The sequence below is a fragment of the Aquarana catesbeiana genome, linkage group LG11 (assembly GCF_042186555.1).
Source record: "Aquarana catesbeiana isolate 2022-GZ linkage group LG11, ASM4218655v1, whole genome shotgun sequence".
In the NCBI taxonomy this organism is placed as follows: Eukaryota; Metazoa; Chordata; class Amphibia; order Anura; family Ranidae; genus Aquarana; species Aquarana catesbeiana.
In genome coordinates this window covers 50,464,747-50,486,304 of record NC_133334.1, presented here as the reverse complement: position 1 = coordinate 50,486,304, position 21,558 = coordinate 50,464,747, and the positions used below count along the sequence as shown (strand labels likewise).

The 21,558-nt window shown below is 44.4% G+C and overlaps 1 protein-coding gene across 6 annotated transcripts in view; it reads left to right on the top strand.

Moving 5' to 3' along the window:
• Positions 1 to 20,414, top strand: part of CKAP5 (cytoskeleton associated protein 5) — an 81,833-nt gene extending 61,419 nt beyond the window's left edge. For 5 of the 6 annotated variants that reach the window (XM_073604316.1, XM_073604312.1, XM_073604318.1 and 2 more), the window contains 11 exons: positions 1,031 to 1,207; positions 9,879 to 9,999; positions 10,082 to 10,261; positions 10,650 to 10,837; positions 10,912 to 10,987; positions 12,183 to 12,371; positions 13,023 to 13,160; positions 16,663 to 16,743; positions 17,560 to 17,716; positions 17,799 to 17,956; positions 19,701 to 20,414. In XM_073604316.1, the coding sequence (XP_073460417.1) occupies positions 1,031 to 1,207; positions 9,879 to 9,999; positions 10,082 to 10,261; positions 10,650 to 10,837; positions 10,912 to 10,987; positions 12,183 to 12,371; positions 13,023 to 13,160; positions 16,663 to 16,743; positions 17,560 to 17,716; positions 17,799 to 17,956; positions 19,701 to 19,955 (1,720 nt within the window). In that variant the 3' untranslated portion in view covers positions 19,956 to 20,414. The remainder of the gene's footprint in view (positions 1 to 1,030; positions 1,208 to 9,878; positions 10,000 to 10,081; positions 10,262 to 10,649; positions 10,838 to 10,911; positions 10,988 to 12,182; positions 12,372 to 13,022; positions 13,161 to 16,662; positions 16,744 to 17,559; positions 17,717 to 17,798; positions 17,957 to 19,700) is intronic. The other variant, XM_073604315.1, reaches the window with a different exon arrangement.
• The last annotated feature ends 1,144 nt before the right edge of the window (positions 20,415 to 21,558 follow it).

Genomic DNA, 21,558 nt, shown 5'->3' with positions numbered 1-21,558 from the left:
AATATGTTTGGGGGCTCTAAGTCATTTTCTAGCAAAAAACTGTTTTTAACTTGTAAACACCAAATCTCAGAAAGAGGCTCAGTCCTTAAGTGGTTAAGCTTTGGCAATAAAACCTGGAAGCTGATTGGTTTCTTTTCAGAAGTGAAGCCTGATTTTGCGCTCTCCATCTTTAGTAAAACCCCAGTGTTTTTTTCATTTACAAACTGGAGCTGAATGAAACCACTGCAAATGCTTTGTTAAAAGCCTGCTGTTTACACTGCTCTTATAGAAGTTGAAGCTCATGTGAAACCGGCCTAAATGCTTTACAACATGGATCACTGAGAAATATGATTTGCAATAGAGTAGTCCAAGGCTAGGTATTGCTCTTTTACACTTTTCATGGACATGTTTTGTATGTTGTAGGCGGTTTTACACCATTTATTCCTAGTAGTATACAGAAATGGAGGTCACCCTGTGTTTTCACCAGGGACACGGCTCACTGGATAATGGAAAGGTGCACTCCTATAACTTTTTGGAACTGGGCTCACAGATAACTTGGTTTTTGACTTGTGCACCGCGCCCCCCCCCCCCCCCCTTGTGCTCCATTAGATGACCAGGCCTCTGCAAGAGGTGTGATAGTTTTGCCATGGCAGTGCATTAGGGCTACTGCCTATTAGACCAGTGGTTCTCAACCTCAGTCCAAGTACTCCCAACAGGCCATGTTTTGGGAATATCTCTTAGATAATAAAGCTGTCCAAAATACCAAGCTATTGACTCAGATTTAAGGCACCTGTGAAAAATAAGATAACCTGGAAAAGTGGTCCGTTGGGGGTACTTGAGGACTGAGGTTGATAACCACTGCATTAGACCACAGTAGGTCTGACATTTAAATCTCACATTATGGGTCAATGGGAGTGGGCCCTCCAAATTTGGGAAAGGGTTGCTCTGGGATGGGCTTTGAAAGTGTTAGTGCTTCCCTTTTATTCTACAGTTTAATACCAGAAAATCTTTAGGCTATTTTGATTGTCAATAAGTTTTGTGTTCCACACAGCCAAGCCCGTAACATGGGAGGACATTCTGAGCCTGCACATAATACCGTTCCACGAGAATTTCAGTTGGATTTGGATGAAATCGAAAATGACAATGGTACTGTAAGATGTGAGATGCCAGCTTTGGTTCAGCACAAACTGGATGAGATTTTTGAACCAGTCTTACTCCCAGAACCAAAGTAAGTGTCCCTTCAATTATTGCAGATGTTTTGCTGTTGGTTTAGCCGTACTTTGTAGAATTTTAGAATGTAGGGATCAAGCGCTGAACTAGTTAATATAAACACCTGCATATCATGTTTTAATAACGGTCATTTCCATTTGTAATGTGTTTTTTAGTTTTCACGGGCTGGCACTCATCCCCACTTTGCAGAGTGGTGGGGCATCTTGCAGACGCTTGAACATGCATCTCAAATGCATCCCCACTTTGCAGGTGGTGGTATCCCTGGGCTTTGTGGTTTTTCACCACACAGACTTGCAGATTTCCAACAAGCATTCTGGGGTTGCAATCTCATGGTATATCTATTGTGATATACTTGGGCAACCTCTTGTTGAGGGGACAATCGGTGAACTGTTAAATGATGTCTTGACCATCCAGATGTTAGCCATGTGGGTGTATCGTAAACTGAGGAATCATTGCTGGAACAGACCCTGCTTTGGAAATATCTGGATCTAGTCCTGGACAAGCCTCAGGCAAGTTTGGTGGTCTTCCCCAGTAGAAACTTCATACTCTTTTAGGTCAGGTTTGAACCCTCTAGTCAAGATGTCACCTGACTCTCCTCTTGCACATGAGTCCTGACCCTGATGGTAGCTTCCTTCAAGGCAGTCCCTATTTGTCCAGTTTGACTTAAGGCATCTGCAGCATTCTGGTGGTGGTGGTTCTGATCTCTGTAAAGACCAACTTGTTAGCCACCAAGCAAGGCGGGTCTAGGTGTCAGAGGACTCCCATCTGTCCTTTTTTTCTTCCATATTTTTATAAATTTTTACAACAATTCGATGTAGCAAAACATATAGAATGTACAGAATGAAAGGGAAGTAAAATGTAACCATCAAACGTATACAGATTCAAAAGAGGGCATGTCATAGGTCGCAGGTTACAATGAACCACATCATATGAACATTGTACAAGTAGAAAAAATAGAGAAGGAATGGTGGGCGGGGGGGTTAGAATTCCCATACTGATTAAATTGTTACTAAAGGCAATTTTTTAAAATGAAGTGTGCAGTGGTATTGCTCAGTGGCCCAGATCCTCGGGTCACTGGTGGCGATCTTGGCTCTTGGGGACAACCATAGCCAGCCGCTGGCTATGGGGAGAGCTTAGTCCCCATGCTCCATAGACTCCATACACAGCGGGACTTGGCCTGCCCCCACTTCCTCACTGCATTTGATTGACAGCAGCAAGAGCCAAGGGCTCCTGCTTCTAAAATGCTGTGAAGAGGAAAAGAGGGGAGAATAGATGCAACCGTGCACAGCGCTGATCTCTTCCCCTTCACACAGGGGAAAGGGGGCACAGGGAGACTGAAAAGGTTTTTTACCTTAATGCAAACAATGGATTTTTAAGGCAAACATTTTTTAAGTTTAGTAAGACTTTAGTGGAAATTCTTTCTTTCTTTCTCGAACATCACGGGACACAGAGCCACAGTAATTACTGATGGGTTATATAGGTATCACTGGTGATTGGACACTGGCACACCCTATCAGGAAGTTCAACCCCCTATATAATCCCTCCCCCTTGCAGGGATACCTCAGTTTTTACGCCAGTGTCTTAGGTGATGGACGTGTAAAGATGTGCTGAGCTCCAAAGGGAATATCCTAAGATCCTATACTGGGGCAAGCCAGGCGAACCGGATCCATTCAAAGTGTCTTTTCATGGCCGAATTGAATGGTACCCGGGCCTCGTGTCCGAAGAAGCGGTAGAGGGGGCGGGACGTCAGCACCGAGTGCTTAGACTCCCACTCAGGCCAGCTACAGGCTATTAAAGGCACTCTGTACAGGTGCACTCAGCCTTCTGAGAGACACAGAGCTGACGGTCGCATGTAAGGTGGGACACAGGCATTCTCCTAGGCAGCATTTACTGAAGTAACACCAGACTGAGCATTGGGTAGCAAGGCTTTTAGCCAGACTACATCGCTCAGCGGGCAGTGTTCATTTGTATACCTCACACCTTGTTGCTTTGCACTATGGGTAGAAGAGGTTCAAGCACCCCAGGAACCAGAGACACTAGGGGATCTCGTTCAGGTTCTGAGGGCCCCCTGTCAGCAGCATCCTCCCCCCCCTAAAGATGGGCCAGGGACGGCTAGCTGGGGAGAGCCATCGGGGTCAGGGGCTACACCTGCCTCTGGCACTTCAGCCCCTCTATATATTACACAAGAGGTTTTTTCCTCAACCATTAATGGTCTAGAGGAAAGATTAATGGCCGTGATTACGTCTTCACTCAGTGGAAGAAAACGCACTAGGCTTTCCTCTGTTCCCCAAAACCCTCAGACAGAGGAGCTCTGGGATAAAGGAGATGAATCCCTTTCAGAGGATCGGGATGGGACGGATGATTCCTCTTCGGGGGAATCAGGTGGAGAGGGACCCTCTGCGACTTCCCAAGAGGAGAAAGTCTTAGTGCAGATCCTCACTGGATTGGTCCGCTCCACATTTATGTTGCCCATACCTGAAACTGCTAAGGAATCCTCTTCTGCTTTGGGGTCACTGAAACCTTTCCAAGCAGCACATGCTTTTCCTGTTCATACTTTACTTGAAAAGCTCATTTATTCTGAGTGGGATCACCCAGACAAACGTTTTTTCCCGCCGAGAAAGTTTTCAACACTTTATCCGATGGAAGAAAAGTTTATTAAAATGTGGGGAATACCGGCTATTGATGCCATTTCCGCCGTAAATAATAGCCTGACTTGTCCTGTAGACGATGCTCAGGGATCCTGTAGATAAGAGGATGGAATCCCTATTGAAGGATGTTTTCTCCTTAGCAGGATCAGTGGCCCAACCTGCAGTAGCAGCGATTGGAGTCTGTCAATACTTAAGAGACCATGTTAAGCAGGTCATCAAAGTATTACCTGAACAGCAGGCCCAGGGGTTTGCTAACCTTCCAGCGGCCTTATGCTTTGTGGTTGACGCCATTAGAGATTCTATCGTGCAAACTTCCCGTCTTTCACTGGGGGTTGGTGCATATACGTAGAATCCTATGGTTGAAAAATTGGTCAGCCGAAGCACCATGTAAGAAGCTACTGGCTGGGTTTCCATTTCGTGGTGCAAGGTTGTTTGGAGAGGACTTGGATAACTATATCAAGAGAATCTCTTGTGGGAAAAGCACTCTCTTACCTGTCAAGAAGAGTAAGCGTCCCTCTTTCAAACGGACTCTTTCCCCAGCGCCGGGGGCTTCAGCCTCCAGGCAGTCTCGACGGCCGCCTCCATCGGGGTCCAGAGACAAGAGTCAACCCCAGGGACAAAAGAAGTCCTGGGGAAAGAAGCCTACTAGGCAAAACACTAAGACCTCTGCATGAGGGGGCGCCCCCGCTCACTCGAGTGGGGGGAAGACTGCGACAGTTCTCAGAGCTCTGGCACGAGGACTTCCAGGACAGATGGGTAGTCTCCACGGTAACCTTAGGGTACAAGCTGGAGTTTCAGGAATTCCCTTCTCGGTTCCTCAGATCAAATGTTCCCAGAGACCCAGAGAAGAAGCAGTCGCTCCTTCTAGCGTTAGAACGACTTTTGTCGCAGGAGGTCATTATGATAGTTCCCGCAAAGGACCAGGGATTGGGCTTCTATTCCAACCTTTTTACGGTCCAAAAGCCAAATGGGGATGTCAGGCCCATTTTGGACTTGAGGGATCTGAACCGATTCCTAAGGATTCAATCCTTCCGCATGGAATCAATTCGAACAGTAGTTCCCACCCTGCAGGGAGGAGAATTTCTGGCATCAATAGACATCAGAGATGCATATCTGCATGTGCCCATTTTTCCTGCTCATCAGAAGTTTCTGCGCTTCGAGGTAGGAGGGCGCCATTTCCAGTTTGTGGCTCTGCCTTTCGGGATAGCCACTGCACCTCGAGTGTTCACAAAGATCTTGGCTCCTCCTCTGGCCAGATTAAGGGCTCAGGGTATAGCTGTCATAGCATACCTAGACGACCTGCTCTTGATAGACCGGTCGGTAGCCTCTTTGAATGGAAACTTGAGGACCACGGTCAGGTATCTAGAACACCTGGGTTGGATCCTCAACTTAGAAAAGTCTTTCCTAAAACCAGTAAGAAGACTGGAGTATTTAGGTCTGATTATAGATACAAGCCAGGAGAAAATATTTCTACCCCAGGAAAAGATCACTGCTTTGAGAGAGCTGATTCTGACAGTAAGGACCAAGAAGGGTCCCTCAGTCCGCCTTTGTATGAGGCTACTAGGGAAGATGGTGTCTTCATTCGAAGCAGTTCCCTATGCTCAGTTTCACTCAAGAATGCTGCAACACAGTATTCTGTCGACCTGGAACAAGAAGGTTCAGGCATTAGACTTTCCGATGCACCTGTCGCATGCGGTGCGTCAGAGCCTCAATTGGTGGCTCATACCCGAAAACCTGCAGAAGGGGAAATCCTTTTCTACCGGTTACCTGGACGGCGGTAACAACAGATGCCAGTCTGTCAGGTTGGGGAGCAGTTCTGGAACAGGCTGCGGTCCAAGGGGTATGGTCCAAGACAGAGAGGACCTTACCCATCAACATTCTGGAGATCCGGGCGATATATCTAGCTCTAAAGGCCTGGACTATCAGGCTACAGGGTTGTCCGGTCAGGATCCAGTCCGACAATGCCACAGCAGTGGCTTATGTCAATCATCAGGGAGGCACCCGGAGCCGAGCTGCTCAAAAGAGGTGAACCAGATCTTAGTCTGGGCAGGGATGCATGTGCCATGCATATCGGCAGTTTTCATCCCGGGAATAGAGAATTGGCAGGCGGACTATCTAAGTCGCCAGCAGTTACTTCCAGGGGAATGGTCTCTGCATCCCGACGTCTTTTGGGCCATATGCCAAAGATGGGGGGTTCCAGATGTAGATCTCTTTGCATCCCGATTCAACAAAAAGATAGACAGATTTGTGGCAAGGACAAAAGATCCTCTTGCATGCGGGACGGATGCGTTGGTGATTCCGTGGCATCGGTTCTCACTGATTTACGCATTCCCGCCTATTCTGCTACTGTCACGACTCCTTCGCAGGATCAGGCAGGAAAGGAAGTCGGTACTTCTGGTGGCCCCTGCTTGGCCCAGAAGGACTTGGTATGCAGAAATAGTAAGGATGATGGTAGGTTCCCCGTGGACACTACCGGAACGCCCAGACCTGTTATCTCAAGGTCCAGTGTTCCATCCTGCCTTACAAACGCTAAATTTGACGGTTTGGCTATTGAGACCCACGTTCTGAAGAGTCGTGGGCTCTCAGGTCCTGTCATATCTACCTTGATTAATGCAAGGAAGCCAGCTTCCAGGATGATTTATCATAGAGTCTGGAAGGCTTATATAACCTGGTGTGAATCCAGAGGTTGGCATCCCAGGAAATATGTCATAGGTAGAATCCTTGATTTTCTACAGATGGGATTAGAGATGAAGCTGGCCTTGAGTACCATCAAGGGCCAGGTCTCTGCTTTATCAGTATTATTTCAGCGGCCACTTGCTTCACATTCTTTGGTCCGAAACTTTATGCAGGGGGTGATGCGTCTTAATCCTCCGGTTAAAGCGCCCCTAAACCCCTGGGACTTGAATTTGGTCCTGACTGTGTTACAGAAACGGCCTTTTGAACCAATAAGTCAGATTCCTTTGGTCTTGTTGACAAGGAAATTAATTTTTCTGGTGGCCATCTCTTCTGCTAGAAGAGTATCAGAATTAGCAGCTCTTTCCTGTAAGGAGCCTTATTTGATTATACACAAGGATAGAGTGGTACTACGCCCTCATCCTAGTTTTTTACTGAAGGTGGTTTCTGATTTTCATTTAAACCAAGACATTGTTCTACCTTCCTTTTTTCCAGATCCCTGTTCTCCGGAAGAGAGATCTCTACATTCGTTGGATGTAGTAAGAGCAGTTAAGGCCTATCTAGGGGCAACTACTCAGATCCGCAAGACGGATGTTTTGTTTGTGCTGCCAGAGGGTCCCAATAGAGGACAGGCAGCATCAAAAGCTACCATTTCTAAATGGATTCGACAGTTGATCATTCAAGCTTACGGTTTGAAACAGAAGATTCCTCCGTTTCAGATCAGGGCACATTCCACAAGGGCTATTGGTGCTTCTTGGACAGTGCATCACCGGGCCTCTATGGCTCAAATCTGCAAGGCCGCAACCTGGTCTTCAGTTCATACATTCACCAGATTCTATCAGGTGGATGTGAGAAGGCATGAGGATATCGCCTTTGGGCGTAGTGTGCTGCAGGCAGCGGTACAGGGTCCTCAGGTCTGATTGCACCCTACTTGGTCGTGGTCCCCCCCCCCCTCAGGTAGCATTGCTCTGGGACATCCCATCAGTAATTACTGTGGCTCTGTGTCCCGTGATGTTCGAGAAAGAAAATAGGATTTTTTAAAACAGCTTACCTGTAAAATCCTTTTCTTTCGAAGGACATCACGGGACACAGAGGTCCCGCCCCTCTTCTAATACACTATATTGCTTGGCTACAAAACTGAGGTATCCCTGCAAGGGGGAGGGATTATATAGGGGGTTGAACTTTCTGATAGGGTGTGCCAGTGTCCAATCACCAGTGATACCTATATAACCCATCAGTAATTACTGTGGCTCTGTGTCCCGTGATGTCCTTCAAAAGCAAAGGATTTTACAGGTAAGCTGTTTTAAAAAAATCCTATTTTTGGAGTTTATCCGAAGTTGAGTAATGATGCCGAGGGTACCACAATTTGTTTTTCCCATGCATCTAGTTCCATAGCTTGCTTCTTTCTTCTCCCATGAGCATGATGTAATTTTATTAAATCCACCTATATATTTAGGGGGTGTAGTATTGGATTTCTAGAACCTGGAAATAAGCTGTTAAAAAGAATCTGAGGAGACAAGCTATTAATATATTTGAGCTATAGTAGGGCCTGGCAAAGTAGAGTGCGATCTTAGGAGAAGGGATGAGAGACTCATCATAGATTTTAATTTATATTTGAAAGAGTTGTTTGCAGAATGATCAAATTCTGTTACATTACCACCATCTGTGCAAGTAGATTCCTCTTGTTATGTTTCCATATTTTTCAAATACTGACCTCAGCCTGTCCGACAGTGAGAGGACTTGGCCATCAGAGGAATCTTGTCTATTGATAAACACCTGGAGCTTAGGAAGTTTTTGAAAGTGTCTGCGTTGTTGGACCATCCTGCCAATGGGTCACCCAATATGCATTTAGTCAGACAAAAACCATAGATTGTGTATCGGGCACCAGGGAGGAAGCAGAAGTCCCTCTGTGGTAAGAGGTAGAGCTGATTCTGTCCTAGGAAGCACTGTACGTTAGTCTTCGGTGAGATCTGAATCTGGTTTGCTCTGCTTCAGAAACCACTGTTTGAATCCATTAAGAGACATTCCTCTGACTTTCTTGCAGCCATCACTTCTGAGAGGTTCTTGCAAAAAAACCTTTTGGTTTTGCACAAGGACAAGATGGTGGGACCTAGGATGTCTTCCTGCCTAAAGTAACTTCTGCCTTTCACCTCAACCAGGACATTGTTCTGCTGTCCCTCCGTCTGGTTTCAGTTCACCAAAAGCAAATTTCCCTGTTGGAAGCTACTGCTTCTTTGACTTTTTGTCATCCCTGGATAGTCCCCTGGCTTCTCATTCAATTTCTAGGTTGATTAGACAGATCATATTCAAGCTTTTGGTCTCATGGACCAGGTTCCACCCTTTCCTGTCAAGGCATACTCTAATAGATCAGTGAGTGCTTCTTGGGCTTGAGACATCAAGCATCACTTTCTCAGATTTGCAATGCTGCCACCTGGTTGTCAACATGTTTTCGAAGTTCTACCATGTATTTCTTTTGCCAACTTCCACGTTAAAGGGGTTGTAAAGGTAAAAATTTTTTCACCTTAATGCATTCTATGCATTAAGGTGAAAAAACTTTTGACAGTACCGCCGCCCCCAGCCCCCCCGTTTTACTTACCTGACGCCTCGAATCTTCGCTCCTCGTCCTCGTCAGCTTCATTGCAGCTCAGCCTGGTCGCTGATTGGCTGCAGTGGATGGATTGAAAGCAGCGCAGCCATTGGCTCGCGCTGCTGTCAATCACATCCGATGACGCGGCGCGCCGGGGGGCGGGGCCGAGTGATACAGCGAGCGGCTATAGCCGCCGGCTGTATCACGGGAGCGCGCCCGCAAGCACTCACCACCGTGCGAGGGAGCTCGCATGAAGGTGGTAAATGCTTGCGGGGAGGAGCTGAAACAGCCGCCGAGGGACCCCAGAAGACCAGGTTCGGGGCCACTCTGTGCAGAACGAGCTGCACAGTGAAGGTAAGTATGACATGTTTGTTATTTTAAAAAAAAAAAAAAAACATCTTTACAACCCCTTTAAGGTCCTTCATGCCACTCTTTGGGGCCTGTTTGCAGCTCTGTTTGGTTTTCTTGACCTTGTTGGCAATTGTTTTGCAATGGATCATCGATCAGTTGTTCTGCTTTTGGACGCCCCGAAAGTTGTCTACCTGTCTGTCAAAGGATTAGAGCATTTTCCTAAACTCAGTTGAAGGGCACAGGTTCCTCCCCTTTTTATAATGCTCTCTCAGTACTGTTTTGCTTCAAAAATGAGGCATGCTGGTAGTTGATTTTCTCTTTTGGTATCGGCACCAAATGGGGAACAATTCTGTAGCTTCTAAAGTCCCTATGAGGTATAACCATGTTTTAATTGATATATTTGTCCATAGGATCCGAGCTGTCTCCCCACACTTTGATGACATGCACAGCAACACAGCCTCCACAATAAACTTTGTCATCTCCCAAGTTGCCAGTGGGGACATAAACACGAGTATACAGGCCCTAGCTCAGGTAAGATTGAAGTCTACTATGTTTCATTCAGAGGTCGTGATCTGGTCTGGTGATTGAGTTTGCTGTGCTTGATTTCTTTCAGATTGATGAAGTTTTGCGCCAGGAAGATAAGGCAGAGGCCATGTCTGGACACATAGACCAGTTCTTAATTGCCACCATTATGCAATTGCGTCTGATATACAATACCCACATGGCAGATGAACGGCTTGACAAAGATGATATTGTACGTTTGTACAGCTGCATCATTGGCAACATGATCTCGGTACGTTTCTTTTTAGTAAACTGGTAGGTTTTAATTGTGGAAAGACTGTCCTGACTCCATTACATAATTAGTCTGAATCCAATCAACCCTCTGTCTTAGGGTTACCAGACTGAACTCTTCAGTCATTTTGGTGTTAATATTTGTTAGGAGCTTGGTCTCTGTTTAGCACCTCCCTGCGGCAAACGCCTCACTCCTGCTGCTATGTAGCATTAAGTCTTTAGCACGCCTTTTGACTTCCAAATATCAGAATACACTTAATTCTTGCTGTGATCTCATGCATTTTGTACAGTTCCTCCTGAATACATTTAAGATGAGAGTGGGAATGGTGTGCCTTGACCAGGTCTCCATATTTCTGCACAAGTGAATGATATCTGAAATCTGCTCACAGCTCTTTCAGATGGAAAGCCTTGCTCGGGAAGCTTCCACTGGTGTACTAAAGGATCTGATGCATGGCCTCATTACCCTCATGCTGGACTCAAGAGTGGAGGATCTTGAAGAAGGCCAGCAAGTGGTGCGCTCAGTCAACCTCCTTGTGGTGAAAGTGTTGGAGCGATCTGATCAGACCAACATTCTTAGGTAAGGCTTTGTGGCTTTTAGGTAACTCTGCTACAGATTGCTGTACATGTCCTAACCTGTGCCCTGTTCCACAGCGCTCTTCTGGTGCTGCTTCAAGACAGTCTTCTTGCTACAGCCAGCTCACCCAAGTTTTCTGAGCTTGTCATGAAGGTAAAACAATGTCTTTCAGAATGAAATATTATACCATTTTTCTTTCCTTAACTGCTTGCTGCCACCCACCGTCCAAATGATGGCGGGGCAGTGCAGCTCTCGTTCTGGGATGACATCATATGACGGCGTCCCAGAACTGCTGCTCTCACGGGGGTGCGCAGCGTTGCTGGGACACGAGACCCCGATCACTGTAAAGAGCCGCGTCCGCGGATCTTTAACCATGTGATTGGCTGTGTCCAATCACAGCCGGTCACATGTAAACGAGGAAGTGCCGGCAATCGACTCTCCTCTCTCTGATGGTGTGAGGAGAGCTGATCAGCGGCATCTCCTCACAGGGGGACATGTAGGAATGTAATCGGGGCACTGATCATCCAGTGCCCTGATTACAATAGTGCAATACACTGTCACCAATCAGTGTCCAACATTGCCACCAATGCCAGCTATCAGTGCCCACCAGTGGCAGCAATCAGTGCCCATTAGCGATGTCAGTCAGTGCCACCTATCAGGGCTGCCCATCACTGCTGTCAATCAGTGCCTATTAGTGCCACCTATCGGTGCCCACAAGTGCCACCTCATCAATTCCCACCAGTTCAGCCTATCAGTGCTGTCTCACCAGCGCACATTAGTGAAGGCGAAAAATTACTTGGTTACAAAATTTACTGACGGGAAAACAAAGTAAAACTTTTTTTTAAAGTTTTTGGCCGCCTTATACAAAAAAAATAATTTAAACCCAGCAGTGATTAAATACCACCAAAAGAAAGCTCTATTTGTGTGAAGAAAATGATACAAAATTTGGGTACAGTGTAGCGTGACAGCGCAATTGACATTCAAAGTGCCACGGCGCTGAAAAATGGCTTGGGCCAGGAAGGGGGTTTAGGTGCCTGATAGGCAAGTGGTTAATAACTAGAAACCTTTCACAGGTTTTTCCAATCTAGATAGCTTCTTTGGATAGGCAAAGTTCTGCCAAATGACAGTATGTTTGGAATACTTTTTACACCTGCATCTTGCGTTCACAGTGGTCTAAGTGTGGGTTTTATATTTTATTGTAAACTCTAATTGCTATATAACATTTTCTACCCTTTGGGATGTTCAATTCTATAGGTTTTCAAAATTCTGGCAGTGTTTGCTTGATGGATTTGGTGAATTCAGTCTCATGTTAACTTCACTATAATTTTTTTTTCCTTTTTGACTTTAGTGTTTGTGGCGAATGATACGGCTTCTCCCAGAATGCATCAATAACCTCAATCTAGACCGAATTCTGTTGGACATCCATAATTTTATGAGGGTCCTTCCTAAGGAGAAGCTGAAAGCACACAAGAGTGAGCTGCCTATGAGGACTCTGAAGACCCTTCTGCACACTCTCTGCAAGCTCAAGGGAGCAAAGGTGACCAGATGGGAGAGGCGGTGGCTGATTTATAGAACTGTATTGCAGAGGTGGTGGACTCGAGTCACATGACTTGACTCGAGTCAGACTCGAGTCACCTGTTTGAGGACTTGCGACTTGCTTGACAAAATTAAATAAATGACTCGACTTGACTTTGACTTGCCACTAATGACTTGTGACTTAACTTTGACTATTTGACTTGCAATGACTTGGCACCACCAGTGCTGTGTCTTGGCCTAGGCAAAAGCCCCCCCCCCAGCCCCCCCCCCCCCCCCCCCCCCCAAAAGAAAGCTCCCCCTGAGTCCCGGCTTCGGGGTAGATTGGTATTTTGACTTAATTTGTGACTTGACCAAAATAAATGACTTGACTTGACTTCTAGCAGGGACTCGACTTGACTTGCTTGCTTTTCGCCACAGTAACTTGGGACTTGCTTGTGACTTGAAGGTTAAGACTTGGGACTTGCTTGTGACTTGCACATGTGTGACTTACTCCCATCACTGCTGTATTGTGGCAGTATGAGGCACCAAATAGTTGCATTATAGTCAAAAGTTGATGGTTTGCCTTGTTTACGGCATAGTTTGATAGCAATTTTTAACTTCTAAAAACTTTTGGTAATCACAGCGAATAACTGATGTGATGAACCTCTTTCAGATCATGGATCACCTGGGGATGATTGAGAACAAGAATGAGTCTGAGCTGGAGGCTCACCTGCTGAGGGTTATGAAGCACTCTATGGACGGAATGGGCTCCAAAATGGACAAGGAGACTGAGAAGGGAGCATCCCGCACAGTGAGTTTCCTGCATTCATATTTCATACAGCTGACAATTAGCTGTGAGAAATGCTGAGCATTTCTCAGTGTTATCTTGTAAACTCTTTAAGTCCCTGGTCAGTAAAAACAAATGGCACTTTGTATGAGTCTGAACCCTAAAAGTTTTTACCTTGATGCATTCTATGAGTTTTGAGGTAAATCTTCTGTGCCAGAGGATCCCCCCCCCCCCCACATATGCTTTTTTGACCCAATCTCGATCCAGCATTGTGCACAGGAGGTGTGTGTGTGTGTGTGTGTCTCTCTCTCTCTCTCTCTCTCTCTCTCTCTCTCTCTCTCTCTCTCTCTCTCTCTGCTCACTGGGCAGATTGATCGCAGGGGTAGTCAATGGCTCCCGCTGCTATCAATCAGATCTTGTGCTGAGCCGCCGGTCCCAGCACATGGGTGGCCGTCCCTTCTGAGTACATGTGCCAATGACGTAATCAGAGGCATATAATTATCTCCTAAACCCATGGTTCTCAACCCTGTCCTCAAGTACCCCCAACAGGCCGTGTTTGCAGGTTTTCTTATCTTGCACAGGTGCTTTAAATCAGTCAATGGCTTGGTATTTTGGACCGCTATTTTATCTAAGAGAGGTTCTCAAAACATGGTACTTGAGGAACCCTACGGATATGGGGGGAGTGTCCCTCCCTGATCTGCAAGATTACTACTTTGCAGCTCAATTCTCCCATATATACCACTTCAACAAAGTGGAAATGCAGAGATATAGAGCCTTAGGGTGTAATAAACCGGGTCACCCAGCATTCACCCCACTCCAAGCTATCCTCCGAGAGAAACGAATATGGGAATGCTACTTCATCATCAGAGTATGGGAAATTCACGCTGAAAAAGCAAAACACTGGGAAAATTCACACCCCCACCATGGTTTAACAAACACCTACCTGAGCTAGAATCCATTCCAGACTCGACAGTATGGGATACACACGGCATAATGTATCTCCATCAAGTGTTATCTAATTCCAGACTCAAGCAGTTTCAAACACTGGAGGAAGAATATACACTCCCTAAACAGATGGCTTTTAAGTATTTACAACTCCGCCATGCCATAAAAACACAATTACCAAATATAGAGGTAGTGTCAGACTCTCCTTCAGCTCTAAGCATAATAAGAGAAGAACCCTGTAAACTCATCTCGAACCTGTATCTAACAATTAGAAATCGTAGGCCATTGCGCAAAAGGCAAAAGTGGAATGGGAACAGGACATAGGCCCCATAGAGGAGGAAGACTGCAATGAAATAATGGGAGGAATTAGACTGACGTCCCCCAAGTTATCTGACAGATTGACACAGCTGTACATTCTGCACAAAGCTTATCTAACACCTTTGCAAAAAGCAAAATTCCTTCGTACATCCGACCCGACATGCCATTTATTCCACGCAGCACCAGGCATGTTCTTCCATCTCATATGGAGTTGCCCAATTATTCAGACATCTTGGACGCAGATCGTCCGATTCTTACATGACAATATGGGATCCCCAGTAGTATCCGACCCCAAACTATACCTTCTGGGACTTCTACCAGACATAGAAATTGAGAAATACCAAACTACATTTTTAAATGAAACTCTGTTTATGGCACGTAAGGTAATAGCCAAGGTATGGATGCAGGCTTCGCCCCCCTCAATACGTCAATGGAAGAAAGACGTTAATGATGCACTACCATATAAAACTAGTCTATGCACATAGAGGTTGTGCTCATAAGCACTCAAAAGTGTGGGATAGGTGGCTGGAAGATGGGGAAACTTGTACCTGAAAATCCCCCGAATCCCACAGACAGGCCTGCCTAGATAAAAATGGCAATAGAATGTCTTATGAAGGTATTAAACATGGAAATCCTCATTCGGGAATATACTGGTAACAGAACCACAGGAAGTCTCTTATACAGTTAATGCATTTACTTTCGCAAACTTGTGCCTTATAATGTTTGTACAATGAAACTCGCACAAAATGTTTGGTGTAATGTATTATTTATTATTGTATCCAAGTGATTGCTTTGTAAAATGAATCTTATCCACATAAAGTTGGCTTTTTCCAATTTAAAAAAACATGGTACTTGAGGACAGGGTTGAGAACCACTGTCCTAAACAGTGCAAGGGCTTGCCTATAGGTACAAAAATACAGGGAGATTTACCTTCTCTTTTCAAAAAAAAAAAGTAAATTCCAGTATATATCCCATAATTTGTAGACCCTAACTTTCATGCAACCCAGTCAATATGCACTTTAACTGCTTGCCGACTAGCTGCCGCAGTTGTACTTCGGCAACATGGCTCGGCTGCGCGAATCGCCGTCATGTTACGTCTCTTCTGTTTGTGGCCACTAGGGGCATGCACCCGCTCCTCCCCCCCAGAGCCGATGCGAGTGCCCGCCATGCTCCCGCGATCGCTGGTGACACGGCGAGAACCGGGATCTGTGTGTGTAAACTGAGGGGAGAAGAGACAGATTGTGTGTTTGTACAAAGTATGAACACTTATCTATCTCCTCCCCTAGCAAGTCCCATCCCCCCTTCAGTTACAACACAGAGAGAACACAATTAACCCCTTGATTGCCCTCTAGTGTTAACCCCTTCACCCCTTACATTTTTACAATAATCAATGCATTTTTATAGCACTGATCGCTGTTTAAATGCCAGTGGTCCCAAAAATGTGTCATAATTGTCCGATGTGTCCGCCATAATGTCGCAGTCACGATAAAAATCAGATTGCCGCCTTTACTAGTAAAAAAAAATAATTAAAAAAAAAAAAAAAAAAAGCTACAAATCTATCCCCTATTTTGTAGACGATATAACTTTTGCGCAAACCAATCAATATACACTTATTGTGATTTTTATTACCAAAAATATGTAGAAGAATACATATCAGCCTAAACTGAGAAATTTTGCTTTTTTAAAAAAAAAATGGGGATATTAGCAAAAAATTGTCGCTCCTTTTTTTTTTTTTGTTTATGGCGCAAAAAATAAAAACCGCAGAGATTATCAAATGCCACCAAAAGAAAGCTCTATTTGAGGGGGAAAAAAGGACGTCCGTTTTGTTTGGGTACAATGTCGCACAACCGCGCAATTGTCAAAGCGACGCAGTGCTGAATCGCAAAAAATGGCCTGGTCATTCAGCAGCCAAATCTTCCGAGGCTGAAGTGGTTAAATTAGCGCAGTGCTGAATAACAAAATGGTCTGTTCATGAGGGATAAAACCTTCCGGCGCTGAAGTGGCTAACCTTCTGACAGCTGCCTGCCAACCTCACTACAGAATGCTGTTTGTAGGACCATCAACCCGTTCTTGGCTTTTCTGTTTTCTTAAATGAATAAATAGTCTCCATATGATATCCTTCTTATAGGATTTTAGGATCCTTGTATCTGCAATAATCCTGGGCCTATAAACTTGCACTTTATCTGCAGAAAATGTTATATACGTGAAATATTTGTATCTTGAGTTAACTGTGGGGTTTTTTTTGTTTTTTTCCCCCATGAAGGAAAAGGGGTCAAAACAAAATGTTGGAGATTACCTGGCAGAGATTTTCAAGAAGATTGGATCAAAAGAAAATACAAAAGAGGTCAGTGTGCACGGATCTCTGTATTTGACCTTTTTGTTTTTCCAAAAACGCACAATAAAAATTTAAAACATTTTTTAAAGGTAAAGTAAAGGTATTTTAAAGATTATGTAGTATACACTTCTGCCACGCCACCATCTTATCAGCAGCATACACAAATGAAATAACGGTAGCCTATCAAATTTGTACTTTCACCTCAAAAATATATGATTACATGTGCCTTTATTGGCTTGTCATCCCACAAGTAAATAATGCGCCACTCGCTCCCCTCTATACTCAGAGGGTGTCATAACTACCATTTTCTTAATACCTCTACCCTGGCAATATGACAATTCACACCTTCAGCCATGTAATTCAAAGGATTGTCACCTATGCAGACAATGCCAAAGGATGAAATTCTGTAACGGGAACAGGGTAGTTCCACAACTTTTACCCTCCCATTCTGCTCTTGGACAATTAACACCTGCCTTGACATATTCCATGGTGGTTGAATGTGGGTGGCTTTGCTATCTGTTGATATAAATGCTGGAGTATGTTCTTACCTCATTAGAACTAAAGTATATGATATTGTGTATATAATGTAAGTGTATATAATTTATATATAAAGAAATGTATTCAACACATGTCCAGTTGACTACTACTAGACTGTAGGATTCAACCCCTTTGTGGTAACACTACTTTTTTAGGTTTTGTTTACAATTTGTCTGACTACACATCTCCTCTTTTACAACTTTGTGTTGGTGACAAATGTACAGGAGTATAATCCCATGTAGTGCTGTCATTTTTAGCTGATCTGATTATAAATAACTTTCTCCGTAGGGCCTTGCTGAGCTGTATGAGTACAAGAAGAAATACTCTGATGCGGACTTGGAACCCTTCCTCAAAAACTCCTCGCAATTCTTCCAGAGTTATGTAGAGCGAGGCCTTAGGCTTATCGAGATGGAGAGAGAAGGGAAAGGCCGCATTGCATCTACAGGTGAATATCCTGTCCTGTCTGCTTCATTCAGCTTTATATCAAGGCCCAGGTCTAAACTTTTTTTTTTTTTCTTGGCTCGCAGGTATCTCTCCACATGCGACTGAGACTAACCCTCTCCCATCAGTCACCAGTGTGACCCAACCCACTATAAACACTACTAATGGGGAGGAGGTAGGACCCTCTGTGTACTTGGAGAGACTGAAAATCCTGCGCCAGAGATGTGGTCTTGATAATGCCAAGGTAATATAGAGCCATAGTATGTGGAAGTTGTAAGTGTTAGAGAAAGATGCTTAAAATGTATGTTAACCCAAGAATAAAAATGTATTGCTGCAGTTTACCTTTCCTTGGATGTGTGGCCTTCATATATCATGGAGTAAAGATTTCCTACAACAGTGTGGCCTGTATGTATAAATGGAAAATAAGATTTCCAGTAAAATCCTGCTCTAGGTTTCCTCAAGTGCTGCTCCATTACCAAAAGGTTTGACCTTGTTTACATGATCTGATCGGAAGGATTAGGGTTTACATTGTCTAATTGTTCCCTTCTGGAGAAATGATTTTGCCCAAATGTAATTTTTTGCATTTTCAGTACTTGGTTTTTATCCCTCAAAGTTAAAGAAATAATTTCAGGTTTCACAAAATAATAAAATTACACTCCCCTCGATCCCATGCTGCATCTGTCCCCTGCCACTTCTAAGACTGGGAACTGAGCGATCAGACTGCCGATTGCTCAGTTTTCTGTCTTCACTGAGCAAAAAGCCGATGACTGTCAGTCACTGGCTCACTGTACAGGGGGTGGGAGTGGCTGGCCCAATCTCCCAGCGGTTTGAGAGGTTCATCGAGCTGCTGGTTCAGGCATCTGAGTGGATCCTGACTGTAAAGTTGGGGGGGTCTTTCCCAAGCCTGGACTGGCTGACGTCAGGCTTTTTAAGTGTTTGTTTTTTTTTTTTTGTTTTTTTTTTACATGAGTAAGGTGTGACGAATGCCTGGCACTAGCCTAGGTACCCTCAAAACCATTCCAGCAGAACGAGGGCTAATACTAGCCCTTTTACCCCAAGAATCGTACACAGACAAGATGTTGAGGTAAAATCCAAAGCAATGACTGTTCAACAGAAATACAGGTTTTTATACACTTCAAAATGAGGTCAGTCACCAGATCAACAATAAAACCAAATATTTGCCCAAAACATCATACAATGGTTTAGATAATGAGCTTAAGTTGACACAAGGCTAATCCCATCATAATAACTGATGGGAGTGACAATAACCTCCAAGAGTTAGCCAGATTCACAGAAACAGACAAACAATAGGTGACTCAATTGACTCTAACACTATTAACAATGGGAATGCACACCTAGGAGGCACACAATGGGAGAGACACAAACTTGTGTATTTTGTCCACTAGACAAGTCATCAGAAGAAAAACAATGTTCCAGCAGTCTGATAAATTAAAATGTAATTTATCTTCATAGATTTCTTGAGGGAGATTGTTAAATATTTCTGTCCCAAATGAAGGGACCTCTCCAAGACAGTCTGCAGACGGACCACGATATTCTCTCTGATCATTACCCTGTACAAGATTATTAAACTTTCCATCCATTCCAGAATTAATCGCTCTGTGTTCATCACAATGTTGTCCATCAATGGAGAATGATCTGCACTCCCCATGGGCCATAATCAGTGGGTAGGAGGCAAGCCCCTAGTACTTTCAAAGTTTGTGTCTCACATAAGGGTTAGCCTGTTCATTGTCTCCTGTCAAGTTGCCTGTTAGGTAGATTAACCCCTCTTTGTTTTGTCCTGCTGACCATTGTCACAGAATGGGAGGAAATGGAATATGTTAGTGGTCTACCCAAAACTAAAGAAGTTTAGGCTTTATATACTCCTTCTTTTTTATGGACAATGAGAAGGTGGTTTGAGAATCTACAAGCTGTCTTGCATGTTGGGTTTTAGTAAGTGTTAGTCATCTCTCTTCTTTCTTCTCTTCCAGCAGGATGAAAGGCCTCCACTGAGCAACCTGCTGTCCAAGTCCTCTGCCCCAGGAGTGCTGTCCTCCACAGACATGCTGCACAGCAAGCTTTCTCAGCTCCGGGAATCTCGAGAGCAGTTCCAGCACTTAGATGTCGACTCCAACCAGACGCATGCCAGCACCACCACCTCATCCAATACATCCTCGGCCACCTCTGCTAACAACATAGATGACTTAAAAAAGAGACTGGAGAGAATTAAGAGTAGTCGAAAATAGTAACTCTTCAGCCCAGCGCTGCAGTCTTATATTTTTTTTTTTTTTTTTTTTTTTTTTTTTAACCTGTAGGAGCCTCCCGTCTAGCTCTGTGGCTCCTTCTAGGCCTATTGTAAACTATCATTTTATGTATCATATGTGTATTTTCTTTGATCCTGGGGAGGGAGAGCAACATTTACCGTGGCTGAGTATTTGTACATACGTTGCTGTTCTAACTCCTCCTGTGTGTTTTAGTGTACAGACTACCCTCTTGTCCTATACATAATCCTCGGCTATCTAGATCTTTTGTCTGGTTCTATTGGTCCGTTTTCATGGCTCTTATCTTTGTAGCTCTGTGGCTGTTTATTGACTTGCTTTTAATTTAACATAAAGCAGTGGATCGCTGATTCTGTATGGAATCGTAAGGCATGGCATGATGTTTTTGTAAATAAAGTTTAAAATAAACGACTAAAATGTAAGTAATTATAGACCCACTTTTTTATCATTTAAAACTGGTAAAATTGGGTGATATGTCACACCTCCTTGAAGACTATGGAAAGAGAACAGGCTTCTCTATTATTGATTTCTAACCCCAATAGCTGCCTTTTTTTTTTTTTTTTACAGTGTGAATTGTTTAGCCAGAAAGGGTAAAGTGACCAACTCTGGTTAAGAATACATACTTAACTAAAAAATGTACCTTCTATGACCTGATTTTCTATTGGCTGATGACTACATTTGTTCTCCATGGGCCCAATGTATGTAGGAACGTAGCCACCCTCCCCTGTTCACTCGCGAGAAGGACCATAGAACTTGTGTGGCTAGTTGTCATGTGCACTGCTATAATGTACACTGCTTGTTCCGAAACTAGCATGAAATAGAGGTTTGGGAGTTTACAGAGTATTATTGCATGCAGGCAGAACACTTTTTAAGATGGTTTTACTGCATTTTTTTCTTTGGTGTTCTGTTAATCTCTCAAAGTGATGACAACTTTTAGTTATTTAGAGCAGGGGTCCTCAAACTACGGCCCGCGGGCCGAATCCGGCCCTCCAGCTTTTTTTTATCCGGCCCGCGGACTCCCCCTGCCCTCTGCTACTTTTATCACACAGGACAGGAAACATGACAGGTCTGGACAAAGGACCTTTTGTGTTAAGAAGCAGGTGATTGGTTACTAGGCATCGGGGCAGTCCCAGGAATCAATCACCTGCCTTTCACTTGCAAAGTCCCGCCCTTTGTCCGGACCTACCATGCTTCGTGTCTTGTGTGATACAGGTAACAGAGGGGAGTGGGAGTGCTGTGTTATTATACAAGGGGCTGCAGTGTAATATCGATGGGGGGAGTCTGTGATATAGGGCGCGTAGTCTGTGATATAGGGCCGCTTTGTTATGGGGGGGCCTGTGATTGGGAGTGGTTCTGTAATGAGGGGAGTCTGTGAAATACTGATAAGGTTTTTTCGTGTTTTTTTTTTTTTTTTTTTTTTTTTTTACTACAAATAAGATGTGTGCATAGGAATTAGTTCATATTTTTTTTAAAACTATAGTGCGGCCCCCCAACAGTCTGAGGGACTGTGAACTGGCCCCCTGTCTAAAAAGTTTGAGGACCCCTGAGTTAGAGGAAGTAAACCCTGATG